General features: G+C 39.6%; 1 protein-coding gene across 1 annotated transcript in view; it reads left to right on the top strand.

Moving 5' to 3' along the window:
- LOC115421530 (inositol hexakisphosphate and diphosphoinositol-pentakisphosphate kinase 1-like) overlaps positions 1 to 17,824 on the top strand; it is a 98,504-nt gene extending 80,680 nt beyond the window's left edge. Inside the window, 3 exon segments of the mRNA XM_030137456.1 lie at positions 11,230 to 11,367; positions 15,569 to 15,685; positions 16,822 to 17,824. Of these exon segments, the coding sequence (XP_029993316.1) occupies positions 11,230 to 11,367; positions 15,569 to 15,685; positions 16,822 to 16,913 (347 nt within the window). The 3' untranslated portion in view covers positions 16,914 to 17,824.
- The last annotated feature ends 520 nt before the right edge of the window (positions 17,825 to 18,344 follow it).

Here is an 18,344-nt window from a genome sequence, read left to right as displayed (position 1 = left end):
ACATAGAAGGAGAACCTGAGAACTGTTTTCAATATTAAATGTAGCTGTCACTCATCTCAGGTGTTAGTGGCTGACTGTGGCCACTGCAGGTGTGTGTTAATATTTTAAACTCATTTGAACATGTGGATAAATGTGCCTGTTAGATAATGTCAGTTCATAAACATGGTTGTGATTGGCTTTTCAACACACCGCAGTAAGTTAGTGTCAACTGAAAAACATCAACATGTGTGGTGACATAAACTTAACCCTTAAAGTGCTGGAGAGTTTTTTTGTTTGTTTGTTTGTTTTTAATATTGAATTTTAATATCAAGATTTCAAAAAGCTGTATCTTGGAAGTGGTTTGAGATAAAGTCATCCTGAAAATAACAAAATATTGGGTATGAGCTGAAGCTTAGGATGGGAGTAAATGTACTGTGTTGTTACATCACAGGGCGGCAGCCATATTGGATTGTGTAACTTTTAGTAAAATTGAACTTTGAACATATTTAGATGGAATTTATATTGTGTTTTTGTTTGTTTGTTTTTTTTATCTTATCTTTAAATTAAATGAACTTAAACATTAGTCGAAAATAAAATGCAGTAAGTTTTAGTAGCTTTTTATCCAAGCAGTAGAGTAGACAAATTTGTCCATATCTACTAAAACTAAAACTAATTTGACTTTACTCACTAAACCAGGTCGGACCACGCCTTTAAAGTGGATTTTCTTCTTCACTTTGAATACAAACATGCCCTGAAATGGTGTTAGGATTGAAGGGGCACATGTCCGCCTCCTATTGGTGGATGGTGGTAACAAGATTTGGCAACTCCATCTAACTAACATCAAACTATTATGGTCTGTTTCAGTCAGTTATGTTGCTTGTTGCAATATTGGGACTTTGGCGCTAAAGGGTTAAACAACAAATACATTGTCAGTAGTTGCTTTTCCATTGACCCTCAAATTGCGTGAATATAACTTGCACATAAAAATTTGCCTAATGGGAAAACGACAGTTTCGCCAAAACACGCGTTTTTACGCTGAAATTTTTTTGCACTTGCAAGAGGTGTTTTTTTTTGGGGCATAGTGAAATTGGTATATCACACAAAATTGCAGTGAAAACAGCATTTTGTGCAACTAGAGTCTCATGAGAAAAAAAAAAAACAACTATATTCAACTATAATGAAAAATCCAAAACTATTCTAACCTGGGTTGGATGTGAGAAGACACTCAGAAATGAAAGGATGTGAATGCTTTGCCGTCTTTTCCTCAGTTGTTACTGACTTGGTTAATATTCCCTTTTAATGGAGCTCATGTAACAGCCGTGTTTACTAATGTGTTCGTTGACCATTTGATGGATTTGTTTGTCATTTTCTTTCAGGTGTCAGTCCAGACTCCAGACCTGTTGCAGGAGTCGTGTTAGTTCTGTTAGTCCTCACATTAAAAACCCTCTACGCTGCATCATTAATGGCTTTTGTGTCCGTCATGAATCTGACGGACACGTGTTCACCTTTGTTTGTGTCAATAACATGTACAGATGTTCTGGCAGGTCATCTGTTTGTGGGTTTTGGTCCTGGGCAGATGTTGACTGTGTCTTAAAGGTCCTGCAGTGGAAATAAACTCTGCTGACCTCTGTCTACTGGTCACATGGTGTTTAGACAGGTCTAGTGTCAGACGTCTGTTCCACAGATGAAAATGAAACGGGTTTAATGAAAGATGTTCAAACCTGAAGAGACTCTATTTAGTTATTTATTGCCCCGTTTCCACTGTGTGGTATCGGCTCGACTCGACTCGGCCTTTTTGTGTTTCCATTATGAAAAAGGACCTGGAATCTGGTACCTGGTACTAGTTTTTTGGTATCACCTCCGCTGAGGTTCCAGGACTGGGGACCTGATACTAAACCGTGACGTGTAAACACTGCAGACCACTGATTGGTCAGACAGTTTTCTCTGCGACCCGCCTTTTTACAAAAAACAGATGTGTTAGTGGACAGTAAATACAGCGGTAGGTTAATCCACATGAGAACAGCCCAAAACTACACCAGGGTCGTTCCAGGAGATTCAGTCTGTGGTGGCTGACATAAAAATTCAGACAAGACAACACGCAACGAGAGTTTATCAGCAACTGTGAGCAGGTGACACGGAAATAATGCGCCGCATCGCTATGGCAACCAGGTACTGTAAAGTCAGTAGTATCCTGTAATGGAAACGGTCTGCAGGAATACTGAGCCGAGCCGAGCCGAGCTGGTTCCATGTAGTGGAAACGCAGCATATGTCATCCTGTGTCAACAGCAAGGTTATAATAGTTTTGGATTTTTAATTATAGTTTAGTTTTAATTAGTTTTGACTTTTTTTTCTCTTATTCAGTTAGTTTTAATTAGTTTTTAGAGCAGGTTTGTTAGTTTTTATTAGTTATTGTTTTTTTCTGAATGCTTAGTTTTAGTTTAGTTTAGTTTAGTTTTAGTTATTTCATATATTTTATCTTCCTCATCATCCTATTCAAAGAAATTAGTGAGGCGTGGATATGGGTTACCCTGGACACTTTATTTGGGGGTCGGGTTAGGGCGGCTCATGGACTGAGCAGAGACACAATGTACCGTACAATGTATAAATTCCCTATAGCAGGTTGAGGTGGGGTGCAATCCACACACAACGTCACTTACGTGAAACAATGCGAAGATGTGCAAAGCTTGAGAGGAGATGCACAAAGCAGCCAGCAGTTAAACCAGATAGAAACATATATAAACCAGCTAACCAGCAGTCAAAGCAGATAGAAACATATATAAACCAGCTAACCAGCAGTTAAAGCAGATAGGAACATATTATAAACCAGCTAACCAGCAGTTAAAGCAGATAGAAACATATATAAACCAGCTAACCAGCAGTTAAAGCAGATAGGAACATATTATAAACCAGCTAACCAGCAGTTAAAGCAGATAGAAACATATATAAACCAGCTAACCAGCAGTTAAAGCAGATAGGAACATATTATAAACCAGCTAACCAGCAGTTAAAGCAGACAGAAACATATATAAACCATCTAACCAGCAGGTAAAGCAGATAGAAACATATATAAACCAGCTAACCAGCAGTTAAACCAGATAGGAACCTATTATAAACCAGCTAACCAGCAGTTAAAGCAGATAGAAACATATATAAACCAGCTAACCAGCAGTTAAAGCAGATAGAAACATATATAAACCAGCTAACCAGCAGTTAAAGCAGATAGGAACATATATAAACCAGCTAACCAGCAGTTAAACCAGATAGGAACCTATTATAAACCAGCTAACCAGCAGTTAAAACAGATAGAAACATATATAAACCAGCTAACCAGCAGTTAAAGCAGATAGAAACATATATAAACCAGCTAAACAGCAGTTAAAGCAGATAGGAACCCATTATAAACCAGCTAACCAGCAGTTAAAGCAGACAGAAACATATATAAACCATCTAACCAGCAGTTAAAGCAGATAGAAACATATATAAACCATCTAACAAGCAGTTAAAGCAGACAGAAACATATATAAACCATCTAACCAGCAGTTAAAGCAGATAGAAACATATATAAACCAGCTAACCAGCAGTTAAAGCAGACAGAAACATATATAAACCATCTAACCAGCAGTTAAAGCAGATAGAAACATATATAAACCAGCTAACCAGCAGTTAAAGCAGACAGAAACATATATAAACCATCTAACCAGCAGTTAAAGCAGATAGGAACATATTATAAACCAGCTAACCAGCAGTTAAAGCAGATAGAAACATATATAAACCATCTAACCAGCAGTTAAAGCAGACAGAAACATATATAAACCATCTAACCAGCAGTTAAAGCAGATAGAAACATATATAAACCAGCTAACCAGCAGTTAAACCAGATAGGAACCTATTATAAACCAGCTAACCAGCAGTTAAAGCAGATAGAAACATATATAAACCAGCTAACCAGCAGTTAAAGCAGATAGAAACATATATAAACCAGCTAACCAGCAGTTAAAGCAGATAGGAACATATTATAAACCAGCTAACCAGCAGTTAAAGCAGATAGAAACATATAAACCAGCTAACCATCGGTTAAAGCAGATAGGAACATATTATAAACCATCTAACCAGCAGTTAAAGCAGATAGAAACATATATAAACCAGCTAACCAGCAGTTAAACCAGATAGGAACCTATTATAAACCAGCTAACCAGCAGTTAAAGCAGACAGAAACATATATAAACCATCTAACCAGCAGTTAAAGCAGATAGAAACATATATAAACCAGCTAACCAGCAGTTAAACCAGATAGGAACCTATTATAAACCAGCTAACCAGCAGTTAAAGCAGATAGAAACATATATAAACCAGCTAACCAGCAGTTAAACCAGATAGGAACCTATTATAAACCAGCTAACCAGCAGTTAAAGCAGACAGAAACATATATAAACCATCTAACCAGCAGTTAAAGCAGATAGAAACATATATAAACCAGCTAACCAGCAGTTAAACCAGATAGGAACCTATTATAAACCAGCTAACCAGCAGTTAAAGCAGATAGAAACATATATAAACCAGCTAACCAGCAGTTAAAGCAGATAGGAACCTATTATAAACCAGCTAACCAGCAGTTAAAGCAGATAGGAACATATTATAAACCAGCTAACCAGCAGTTAAAGCAGACAGAAACATATATAAACCATCTAACCAGCAGTTAAAGCAGGTAGAAACATATATAAACCAGCTAACCAGCAGTTAAACCAGATAGGAACCTATTATAAACCAGCTAACCAGCAGTTAAAGCAGATAGAAACATATATAAACCAGCTAACCAGCAGTTAAAGCAGATCGGAACCTATTATAAACCAGCTAACCAGCAGTTAAAGCAGATAGGAACATATTATAAACCAGCTAACCAGCAGTTAAAGCAGATAGAAACATATATAAACCAGCTAACCAGCAGTTAAAGCAGATAGAAACATATATAAACCAGCTAACCAGCAGTTAAAGCAGATAGAAACATATATAAACCAGCTAACCAGCAGTTAAAGCAGATAGAAACATATATAAACCAGCTAACCAGCAGTTAAAGCAGACAGAAACATATATAAACCATCTAACCAGCAGTTAAAGCAGATAGGAACATATTATAAACCAGCTAACCAGCAGTTAAACCAGATAGGAACATATTATAAACCATCTAACCAGCAGTTAAAGCAGATAGAAACATATATAAACCAGCTAACCAGCAGTTAAACCAGATAGGAACCTATTATAAACCAGCTAACCAGCAGTTAAAGCAGACAGAAACATATATAAACCATCTAACCAGCAGTTAAAGCAGATAGAAACATATATAAACCAGCTAACCAGCAGTTAAAGCAGATAGAAACATATATAAACCAGCTAACCAGCAGTTAAAGCAGATAGAAACATATATAAACCAGCTAACCAGCAGTTAAAGCAGATAGAAACATATATAAACCAGCTAACCAGCAGTTAAAGCAGATAGAAACATATATAAACCATCTAACCAGCAGTTAAAGCAGATAGAAACATATATAAACCAGCTAACCAGCAGTTAAACCAGATAGGAACCTATTATAAACCAGCTAACCAGCAGTTAAAGCAGACAGAAACATATATAAACCATCTAACCAGCAGTTAAAGCAGATAGAAACATATACAAACCACTTATAAACATATATAACCCAGTTCCTCATCAGTAAACCACACCTCAGCAGATATGTCATCTCTTAATCATCTCCAGTTCCATTATTATCCAACTTTGCTTCAGTTCAGTTCAGCTAGCTGTAGCTGTAACATCAAACGTTTTTGAACATTCTAACAGGTTCCATACCTCTGTAATTGGATTAGTTTTCATCCTCCTCTTTTCTCTTCTTCTAAACTGTGCAGTTCAGGGCTTGGAAGGCCTTTTCATGGTGATAAACTCTCCAGTTTTAACCTGGATGCTAGTCCTGTTTGTCCTTTAGCTCTGCTCTGTCTCTGTCACTCACGCGCACACACACGGTACGCCAAAAAAAAAAACAAAAAAAAAACCGACCCATGTATGACTCCAGTAAACCCCAGACAGGACTGTGCTGCTGTGTCCCAGCTTTAGTCTGTATGTTCCAGGTAGAGTGGGGACCAGAAGACGACTGGAAACCACCAGTGACCAGACATGACAGACTGGGAAGTGTCGTATGGTGTCACCAGCTCAAACTGCTGGAGCCAAATAAATTAATTTCATATCAATCCGACATTGACAAAGACGAAAACGAAGGGAATTGTATCCATAATTTTTATACGTTTTAGTTAGTTTTGTAAGCTCACAATACAGTTTCAGTTAGTTATCGTTTTTTTCTTTTAATTAGAGTTTTTATTTATTTCAGTTAACGAAAATGTTTTTTCAATTTTAGTTTTCGTCATTTCGTTCGTTTTCGTTAACGATAATAACCTTGGTCAACAGGACAGTTGTTTGTTTGTTTGTTGACAGGACATTTTTATTTGTTTGTGGGTTTAAATCTTTGATGACATGACCATTGTTTGCTTGTTTGTTGACAGGACACTTCTGTTTGTTTGTTTGTTTGTTTGTTGACAGCTCTGTCAGCTGCACAGTCCACTCTATGTTCTCAGTTCTGTTGTTTCCTCAGAGCTGTCGGTCTGTTTCCTGGTTTGTTAGTCTTTGTTGGTTTGTTTTGTCTGTTTGTTTGTTTGTTTGTCTGGTTGTTTGTTTGTTTGTTTTGTTGACAGCTCCTCGGTCGTCCTCCTCTGACCCCAGCGTCCACTCTCTAACCCTGCTTCCTCTTATCTCCTCAGAGCTGCTCTCTATGCCGCCGGTTAAGAGATTTTCAGTGTCGTTTGCCAGACATCCGACTAACGGTATGTCTGCTCCTCCTCCTGTTCGGACGCTGTTGCCGTGTTGGTGTTGCATGACGGTTTGAGGGGAAGCGTGTCCTGTGGTTCACCTTTAACTCCACCTGCAACCGGTTCATGTTCACGCCATGGATGAATGGATGGACTGACCTCTGACCTCTGATCTGTCACGCATCGTAACACCACTCACCTTCCAATCATGTTCAGACCTCATATGAGGCGTCAGTGATTGAAAACTCCCTCACAAACCAATCAGAGTCTGTGTCCAAGAAAAGTCTGAGGGTTTTCTGTGATTATTTTATGATCGCGGTGGATTTAGGACACACAGCGGACAGTGATGGTGAGTTTCACTGCATTTATCTGTGACTTCAGATCAAAAATAATCACCTTGTCTTTGTGGATCCTGATGTTCAACCCTTCCAGCAGCAGATCTGGTCCAGACTGGGCCAGATCTGGTCCAGACTGGTCCAGATTGGTTTTGGTGTTGAACTAAAGCTGAGTGTGTTGGAGAAGAGTCCAGTCTATTCTGTCATTCAGTCCATTAACCTGTGTAATGTCCATGTTTAAAGGAGCTGAACTCATTCTGTCAAAGGATGGGGGGGGTTGGACAAATGTGTAACCACGGCAACATGGTATCATTCCATTCAGTGATTTATTATTTGTAGAAGAAGAAGACAAAATGATAAAACGAGACAAATGGATGCAGAACATGAAACAAAAACAAAAAAACCGTAAAAGATGAAACCGTGTAAAATATGTGTGAAGATGAAAACGACCTAAAGACAAAAATGTTGCAGGATGTGAGCGAACGACACCAAATGGAAGGAAAGTCAAAGGAGCGGATTGTGTTTCCCATCCTGGTTCTGAGGACAATCCCATTCTGAACAGAACCTCCAGAACCACTACACCACAGAGCAGGTCTGTCATAGAAGGTTCTACTAGAACCAGACAGAGGCCACGTGTGCACGCAGCTGCTATCTGCAGAGCAGAGGTTTTTCTGCATTTGTGTTTATCGTTTACATGACAACGATGGCCACACCCACTGAAAAACGATGGTTTCTAATGCTGCATTCCAGGCTGTTTTTTGAGCCCGTAAGTCACAACTTCAAACCACAACTCACGACTTTGTAGCGTTCCAGGCAAGTCACGTCAAACTGCCTGAGTGCAAGGAATTGTGGGAGTTAGATGTAAACAAACCAGCATAGTGGAGCGTACGTTCTGTTCATTTACAATCATTTCTATCGCTAAAGGTGTTTGTTCTAAAGGTGAGAGAAGCTGTTCTACCTTTAATGTTACTTGTAGATTTGGATTTGGTTTTAATTTATTCTGTCACTCATTGAACTGAAAACTAGCTAACGCTAGAGCAGCTGCTGATTATACAGAACATTTACAGACAAATAATGTCAGAGTAGAAGACCTTGTTTAAATAAACCATCTGCATAAACACCACATCCACTGGTACGTGACGTCAGAACTCAGAACTGGGAGAACATGGATCTAGTTCACAGGTGTCAAACATGTGTCCCGGGGGCCACATCCGGCCCATCAAAGGGTCCAATCTGGCCCGTGGGATGAATTTGTGAAATACAAAAATTACACAGTAGATATTGAAAATCAATGGAGTCAACAGAGTTTGAGTTCAGGTTCCACATCCAGGCCAGTTCAGTCTAAAGTGGGTCAGAACCAGTAAAATAGTCCCATAATAACCTAGAAATAATGAAAATGTCAAATCTCTTTTTTTAGTGTAAAAAAAGAAAAATTACATGAAAATGTTTACATTTACAAATTATCCTTCTACAAAAAATGGGAAAAACCCAAACAAATATGAACAACCTGAAATGTCTTTAGAGAAGCAAATGTCATTTTACCAACATTCTGCTCGTTACTAAATGTTTTGTGTATTTGTAATTGTAATGTAAATTGTAATGTACATGTGTAAATGATAAACTGAGGCAGAATATTGTTAAAATTGCACTTATTTTTCTTTAGACATTTCAGATTGTTCATGTTATTCAGATTTGTAAGGAAACTTTGTTGATGTAAATATTTTCATAATGTAATCTGACTTCTTTCCCTGTTCTTCTTTTACTGGTTCGGCCCACTGCAGATCGTATTGGGCTGAATGTGGAACTGAACTAAAATGAGTTTGACAGCCCTGCTCTAGTACGAGTTCACAGGTGGAAGTCACAGGTTTGACTGACATTCCAGTGCATTTACACCAGTAGAAGGATGGAAGAACACCAGTTACAGGTGGACTGGAACGCAGCATATGAACTCCAGCAAAAATGGAGATTTCAGCAAATCTCCGTTTTTACATTTGCATGTAAACAGAGGGAAATACATTTGCGTCACATGTGAAAAGTAATGTTTTGTTGCGATTCTTTCCAGGATTCTGATTGGTTAATGGTACTGGACGATCTCACCGCTGCCATCGACAGGCTTTCACGCTCCTGACGCTGTACACCAGGGGTCTCAAACATGCGTCCCGGGGCCCAAATGTGTCCCCCCAAAGGTTCCAGTCCGACCCCTGGGATGAATTTACAAAGTGTATAAATTCCACAGTCCAGGCTGTGGAACTCATGTTAGTGTGGGTTCCACATCCAGACCAATCTGATCTACAGTCCAATAAGAACAGCAGAAGAACCCACACAAAAGAATGACTGCAGATTTACTACTGGGTTTGATGGAAAATAATATTACATTATGTCTGTAAATAATGACAACTGCAAATGTTTGTCTTTGTTTTAGTGCAAAAAATCACATTAAATTATGAAACTCTTTCCATTTCCAAACTCTCCTGTACCGATAAAATGTGACTAACCTGAACAAATGTGTCCAACCTGAAATGTCTGTATTAAATTCAGTCCAGTTTGAACTCTTTTCTTCCTGTTCCTCAGTGTTTAGTGTCTTTGGAGATCTGATCCAGAATGCACATGGACTAATGAGAAGTGGAGGAAGAAGACTGAGAAAATAGCACTAATTTTTCTTAATAAATTTCAGTTTTTTTCAGGTTGTTCACATCTTTTTTGTTTGGATAGTTTATAAAAGTAAGTATTTTCAGAATTTAATGGGGGTTTTTTGCACTAAAACAGACATAAATTTGAAGTTGTCATCATTTATAGGCATTGTGTAATATTTTTTCAAATGGGGCCGAATGTGGCCCCTGAAAGAAAATGAGTTTGAGACCCCTGCTGTAGATGTACGAGGCCGTGTAAACTCAGATTTTTCTGAAAACGGTCACGTGTGCATGAGGTTTTTTTTAAACAGAGAAGGGGAGATATCTGTTTTCCAAGGCAAGAGCGTCAGACTCATTTTAGTTCAGGGGCCACATACACATCCAGGTCAGACCTGGAAAGTAATGGTATAAAAACCTAGAAATAATAAATCTAGGTATTTCTTTGTCTCAATGTGAAAAATTGTGAAAGTACAATCACATAATGAAAATGTTTACATTTCCAAACTATCCTTTCATCAAACGTGATTAACCTATGAACAAAATTACATTTATTAATAGAAATAAGTGGAATTTTAACTCTATTCTGCCTGTTACTAAATGCTTTGTGCCCTTGTAGATCCACTGTGATCTGTGAGTTGCGGTGCACATGTAAGATAAGATGAGGCAGAATACTGTTCTTGGAAAGTTCAAGTTGTTTGTATGATTGTATGATTGTTCAGGTTATTCATTGTTCAGGTTATTCACATTTTTTGTGAAAGGATCGTTTGCAAAACTAAACATGTTCATAACGTATTTTTACTTTTTTGTACTAAAACATAGAGAATATTTTTGAGTTGTCATCATGTATAGGTTTTTATGCTGTTATTTTACTGGTCTGAGCTGCTTGAGCTGAATGTGGCCCCTGAACCAAAATGAGTTAACACCCCTGGATTAGGTTTTGGAAAAGCAGAAATGACGACATCTGTCAGGAGTGGACCTTCTGGGGGAGGGCTTTAGTGAAGGGTCCATTAAGAGGGAAAACTGTCCTGTGAATGCAGACATAAACTACTGATGTGTGTTTAGAAGCAGCTGGTTCATGTTGAGTAAGTCTAGTTAGTTCAGAATGTGTCAGACCCATGTGTGAGCCCGAGTTCTCCTGTGGGCGGAGCTTCTTCTAGTTGATTCTGTTCCATCACAGACTGATGGAGTTCGTCATGTGTTGATTCTCACAGTTTAGTGTGAACTGAAGTCTGTCCCTGATGCGGTCTGCATGTTTCTCCTTCTTCTTATTCTTCTTCTTCTTCTGCTGCTGCTCTTTGGCTCCTCACAGCTCTTTATGTTCTGTGTCTGAGGTCAGTCTGCAGTGTCTGTCACTGTGATCATAAATGGACACTTCAGGTTTGTCTGGAGCCTGTTGTAGTTATTGTAACATTGGTGTGTGTGTGTGTGTGTCTCAGGTTTCGAAGGCTGCTCCATGGTGCCCTCTATCTACCCTCTGGAGACACTGCACAACTCTCTGTCGCTGAAACAGGTGGATGAGTTTCTGAACACGGTGTGTGAGAGCAGCAGCGAAGCCCACGCCAAGACCATGAAAGGTACGTTCATCTGTTCAGCACAAGGACGAGGAGGTTTTACTGTCAGATCAGGTATGAAATGTTCCTTGTATTTTGTTTGTCGATGTTTTTATTGAGAAATGAATCAAAACAAAGGTGAATAAAAAGAAAAAACACACACACTTTAACGCCCCTCCCACTTCCCAGGACTTACATTCATTTATTTATTAGTTTATTCAACAGGAACACTGTGCATGAATTCACGTTGCTGTAAGTGCACCAGAGTTAAAAGCATGTCTAATCTGTGTATCATTCATTCTTTTCATATTCAATTGACAATCAACAATCGGAAAATGAAAAAATGACTCATTTCATTTTCATGTATAAATCAAAAACAGAATAAAAAAATTAGTTGCTTTTCCATTATATCGATTGAATGCATGAATTAAATATTGGAAATAAGCAAATGGACTAAATGTGGAGTTTCATGTTGACACTTTTGATATCCAGTTTGGTTTGACCCAGAAGTTACTACTTCATGTGATCATAAAAATATTAACATGACACCCCCATCTCCCACTTTTTGTTTCTTTCTTTCTTCTTCTTATTTTTTATTCTTTATTATATATATATATATTTTTGTTTTGTTTTGTTTGTTTGGTTTTGTTTTTTCAGTTGTCATGTCATCCTCCCCCTTTTCCACCAAACTGGCTCCTGGGCCAGATTTTGATTAATAAAGTGGAGAAAAAAACAAAAAAAACACGAAACCTGACATTTAGTCCATTTGCTTATTTGCGATTTTTAATTTGTGCATTCAGTCAAAAAAAATGAAAAACTCGTTTTTTGTTTTTTTGATTTTTAATTCGTACATGAATAATGAAATAAGGAGTCATTTTTTCCTTTTCCGATTGTTGCTCCTTAATCGAATATGAAAAGAACAGATGATACACGGATTATGTCTGTTTTCCATCGGCAGGAACTGGACAGATGTTGAGCTGTCCCCCTACAAGGAACAACAAGGTTATGAACATACCATTTACATACATACAGTTAAAATACCCAAACACAGACGAGTACAATACAAGATTTACAATTAATAACACATCAGAAAAATACAACAGAGACAGGACTAAAGGACGTCTAATGTTGTCAGCTCCTATGATTACTGGACCAGTTTTCAGATGTGGTTTGAACCCATTCGCAGATGTCAGTTCTCTGCTTGAACTGGAACGGTGTTCTGCTCATGTGCAGCTTTTACTGAACTTCAGCTCGGTGGAACTCTGCCGTCCCCTGTGGATGCACCTGTGGTAAAACGAAACGAGGCTGTTCTTACTAGGGATGTAAACAATTAATCGACTAACGATTAATTGTTGATAAGAATTTGCTCGATTAAATTATTGTCGGTTAATGCCCTTTTCCGCTCGTCCACACCTGTCTGAATGCTGCTGGTTTGTCCGCGCTGTGATGCCGCAGCTGGGATAGCCGATGAGTTAGAATGTGTGTATGGACATGGAGGAGCCAAACACAGACCGGTCCGTCTGTTTGTGGCACATACAAATACACGCACAAACGTGGGGTCGGTATCAGAGCGTTTTCCTGGAGGTTGGTCTAGTCCACGGTCAGTGAGACAGAAGTTCAAACATCCTCCAGGATCCTGATCCAGGACACAGGTATGTCGAGCATTTGTGAAGCTTCAGGACGAAAAGATAAATGAGTGAAAAGTTTCATTTTCACTTCTGCAGGGGCACGGACTGCACCGTACCCCCATAGGATTAGAAGGAGGACGGAAAGTCACGCAGTGACGCACACACATGCGCAGTTACCAACAAACACACACATGTCCCCTGGCCGTACTGCGCACGTGCGAGTACCCCCCCGATGAAACACACGCACGTGCACCCCCCCATTACACACCACCACATCAACAGATGAATTCTTCATGAAGTGTTTAAACAATATTTAGCTTTTATTCTTATAGACCGTATTGAAAAAGAAATTCAGGTTCTCAGGAAAATCGCTGCTTATCAATTAATTGTTAATCGATCAATAAGGGCAACCAACTAACGATTAATGAATTAATCGATAATTTTCATCCCTAGTTCTTATGTTTACAAATTTGTCTGAGTGGAGGAGATGACAGGTCATTAATGATTTGGAACATTAAACATGACTTTGTATATTTGATCATGTTTTCCCAGTTCAGGAGGTTATATTTGTGTAACATATGGGGCAGTGGTGATACTGCATTAGTTTCCTCTCAGTATTTTTATTGTCTGTTTATAGATAGATAGATACTTTATTGATCCTTTGCAGGAAATTGTTTGGTTACTACAGTTGTACAAAAAACACACTGACCCATCACCACAGACATCCCACATACAACCAACAATGGAAGGAAGAAGTGGTAAAAACAGAATAAAAGATATATGAATATATAATATGTGCAATAAAAGTAATGTGAAATAATACAATAAAACACCTGTAGTATGCACAGCATACAATAATTTATCGCCCAATGATGAGGCTTCCCATTTTTGGGACTTCTTTTCTGATCAAGCTCTGTCTGATCAAGCTTCAGCCACAAGTCTATGGCTGAAGGTGCTCACCACCACAGTCTGCTAGAAGCTGCACACAAGAGGCTCGAACATGTTGAAGGACTTTAATCTCCGTAGGAAATAAAGTCCACTTTGGCCCTTCTGGTGCAGAGTCTCCATCTGACAGGACCAGTCCAATGTGTTGTCCACACTGTAAAAAAAAATCTGTAGTTTAACAGAATTTTCACTGTTTATTTGACAGATTTTTCCTGTATTTTTAAAATACAGGAAAATATCAATGAAATGACAAAAATAGACTGTGATTTTACATGTCAAATGTACAATAACAGGAAAAAACTGTAACTGCAGTTTGTTTCATAAACATACTTTTCTGGTTTAAATGTTTAAAAGTTTGATATTGTTCATCCAAACATCCAAAAGGTTTGAATCTTTCAGATTTTTAGTCCCACTAACAGACTTGTGAGGACTAGTATATGGATCAAACTGAAAGGCCTTTGGGTGTTGGACCTGGGCGCTGGGCTGTGGTGGTGGTGTGGTTCAGGTCCAGTTGTGTTCGCTGGTCGTCGTTCTCTCAGATGATGGTGTGTTCAGGTCAAAGGTCACACAGCTGTGGAACCTGCTGGACTTTGAGCTCATGGATGTGTGAGTGTCGCTTAAAGAGGAACTACACAAGATTTGACTGTTTTGGTCCTTCACTGTTTTTCTGTCATTTTTCTCTCCCATCACTAGTCCTACAGACATAGTTCATTAAAGGTCCTGTACAGATGTTCTGTGTTCTGTTCAAGTCTCATTTTTATATATATGTCTGATCATAGTCCACAGTTTAAAATGAGATGATCTTCACCAAAATAGGTTCTTTCCAAATGCTTTTTCCATCTTCCCTGGTTGGGTCAGACCAGACTGGACTGATTTATGGCAGACTTACATCACCATGACAACAACACACCGACCGGCAGAGTTTAGTAGAAAGAAGTCAGATGAACGAGTGAGGAGTCAGATGAACGAGTGAGGAGTCAGATGTGTCCTTGAACTAAACAAAGGGATGAGTTGGATTTCTTTAGTTGTACTGGTAGACACTGGAACTGGAGCTGCACTGGAACAAAGAAAGAGAAAACTAAAGGTTCGAGTGAACGAGGCCAGACTCAGAGGGTTACCAGTGCACTGAACCCATGGATAGAACTAAGGACAGAGTTAAAGGACTGAAAACAGCTGCAGTCGTCCCTCTTCCTTCTCCACAGGTTCAGAATGCTTCTGTTCTTCACACACATGCATGTGAACATTGGATTGGACTCCAGTGTGTGTTGGTAGCTCAGTCCAACACTAACGCCATGTTTCCACTATGTGGAACTGGCTCGACTCGACTCTGGTACCAGGTCCTGTTCCTGTAGACCGTCTCCATTATAGGAGACCACCCACTGTACAGAACCTGGACGTCACAGCGATGCAGCACGTTGCTGATAAACTCACTTGTTGCGTGTTGTCTTGTCAAGCTCATGCTGAATTTTTACATCTGAACCTCCTCCATAAACCATGGTGTAGTTTTACAGGCTGTCATCATGTGGATTCACCTACCGACAGATTTACTTGTGTGTGTGTGTGTGTGTGTGCGTGCGTGTGTGTGTGTGTGTGTGTGTGTGTGTGTGTGTGTGTGTGTGTGTGTGTGTGTGTGTGTGTGTGTGTGTGTGCAGCTCTGTCCAGTCTGTTCGACTCTCAGACCTCTGCGTCTCCGTTCGGTTCTGCTCCTCTGCTGTCGTCCTCGGGGTCGGAGACGTCCCTCCGTCCTCTGAACCAGACGCTGTGGTATCGTGAGTCTGTTTTCTGTCCGTCTGGTGCATGATGACCACAGGACACGCCGCTGTGTGCTGGGGCTGTACAGACACACGGGGGGGGGGGTCATGGTGCATTCAGGTGCACAACAGTGACACCACATACAGCACAGTGTGTTCAAGTGCATGTTGTAAATTCCAGAATCTTCCCTCCAGCGATCATAACGGTTGCTTCAGAGAATGGTGTGATTCCAATGAGCCCGTTTCCATCCACACTAATACTTCAAACATCATCTGATTTCTGTGATTATTATTGATTATTGATCATATAAACAGTCTAATCTGATCTGTTTGATCAGATCACATCAGTAATCTGATTATAATCAATCAGATTAACCCACTTGGATTGGTCTCCAGTCCTCTTGTGTCTTCTGCATGTGTTCAGGTTCATCTGATTTATTTCATCCTTTTACGTCTGAACAGGTGGAAAAACTGTAAAAGTCATAGAAAACTGAAGTTACACAGTCCAACGTCAGTTAAAGACAGAAACAGGAAGTTTGATTCTACTGTAACTACATATGTACGAACTCTGACAGAAATCCGATAATGGACTGGAGCGTCTAAACCAGGGTTTACGATTATCGCATTTCTGAAGTGCATGTAAACGCATCATATCTGATTATCACAGTTATCTGATTAATCCCACTGATTGAATGTGATGGTGTTCAGGGGTGTAGCGGTGCACAGAAGGTGGGTCGGATGTTCAAAGGGTGATGTTTCACTTTCGGTTTATGATAGTTACGAAGTGCCACACACACACACACACACACACACACACACACACAGGTCTCCTTCACTGTGCTGAAACGTATCAAAAATGTACAGAACTGAAGACCCCTGGACTGAAAACATACCAAACTGAAATTTCTGTACGGTTCCACCCCTAATGGTCGTGTAAACGGACTCACTGACACCACATACAGCATGGTGTGTTCAAGTGCATGGTGTAAATGCAGGAATCTTCACTGCAGTAATCATAAAGGTTGTTTTAGAGGGTGGTGTGATTGACCTTGTACTGACACCAGGGTGTGAAGCTCCTCCTCATCTGTCTGTTTGTTTGTTTGTTTGTTTGTTTGTTTGTTTGTTTGTTTGTTTGTTTGTTTGTTGTCCCTCAGACAGCAGTGTTCCCTCCAGTGCCGTCTCCAGCGCCGGCCCCTCCTCCCCCATCACAGAGAACTCAGGTCTGAATTTCAGTTTCAGCGAGTAGCCCCGGTGCCTTCTGGGTAGGGAGTCCAGGCCTCCTCAGGTCCACCTCCTGGTCGGTCTTCTGAACTGCACTCAGTCTCCTCTGGACTTGGACCCGGTCCTGGTCGTCCTGGTTCAGTCTGGTTCTGGTTCTGCCATCCACAGTCAAGGATTCACACAAAGGCTGAAAACTAACACACACTGGAACCATCAAACACAAGTGGACCCCCTGGACCCTCTGAGGTCTGGACCATGGACCCCCTGGACCCTCTGAGGTCTGGACCATGGACCCTCTGGACCCTGTAAGGTCTGGACCTAGGACTGTCGTGGACCCTTTCAATCTCCTGTTTGTGGTTTTTCTGTCGTTGTGTGTCGCCATCACATGTCAAACATTATTTAAGCCAAACCTGGTTGGTTTTAAAGTCAGTCCTATTTTTTTTTTGTCCGCTAATGAATGAAGAACCTGCCAAACCAAAGTGTCGGTAAAAGCTGGTGTTATCGTTTCTGTCAGATCAGACAGCTTCTGCTTTAAACCAACGTCATTCCAACTCATTGACTCCACTTTACTGGTTCATGAACAGATCCTCAGTACGCGTCCTTTATTGATTCTGTCACTAGTTGCTTTTCCATCAGACATCTGCGCAAAACTTTACCAATATTTACTAAATGTTGAAAAAACAGAAGTGCGTAATGTCGGCTTTTCCATTAAATCACAAATGTGATGATTTGTTTATTTATTCTTGCGAGAAGACATGAGAAGTCATTCCATAAACATGAACATAAATATGGTGTTGATTTACTTACATATTACCACTCTATCTCCAATTAAATTAGAAAATGATGTGGTTTCCTGCTGTGTCCACTAGGGCTGTGTATTGGCAAGAATCTGACAATATGATACAAATCACAATACTGGAATCACGATGTGATATATCATGATACTGTTAAAAAGGCAATTTTTTTTTTTAGGATTATTTCCTTGAAGAATTGAATTCCAGCAGAAATCTACACAAATACTAAACACATTTTTATTGGATCCCAACAGGATCTAATGTTCTATCACAAAATGTTCCTGTGTTCAAACTGAAATTCTGTTTTACAGACGGTTGGGAGGAGCTAATTAGGGCTAGTTTGTCTAGAGTAAACTGTAAACAAGTCTGTCAGAACGCAGGTGAAGAGACGGGACTCCAGTCTGCCTTCCAACAGCCGTTATTTGGTGTTCCTTTATACAGATGTAGCTGCACACACACACACACACACACACACACATATATATATATATATATATATATAATGTATGTATATACTTCAATTTAATTTGGTCTGAAACAACAAACAAATAAAAGTCATTAAATTCAAACCTTTACAGTGTTCAATCATCATAAACAAATCAAACACACATGCATACAGAACCCCAGTGTGTTTCCTGGTTTACATACAACATGGAAACTGA

Source organism: Sphaeramia orbicularis, chromosome 6 (genome assembly GCF_902148855.1).
Source record: "Sphaeramia orbicularis chromosome 6, fSphaOr1.1, whole genome shotgun sequence".
In the NCBI taxonomy this organism is placed as follows: Eukaryota; Metazoa; Chordata; class Actinopteri; order Kurtiformes; family Apogonidae; genus Sphaeramia; species Sphaeramia orbicularis.
Note: the sequence above shows the minus strand (reverse complement) of the source record. Positions and strands in the feature narration are given on the sequence as shown.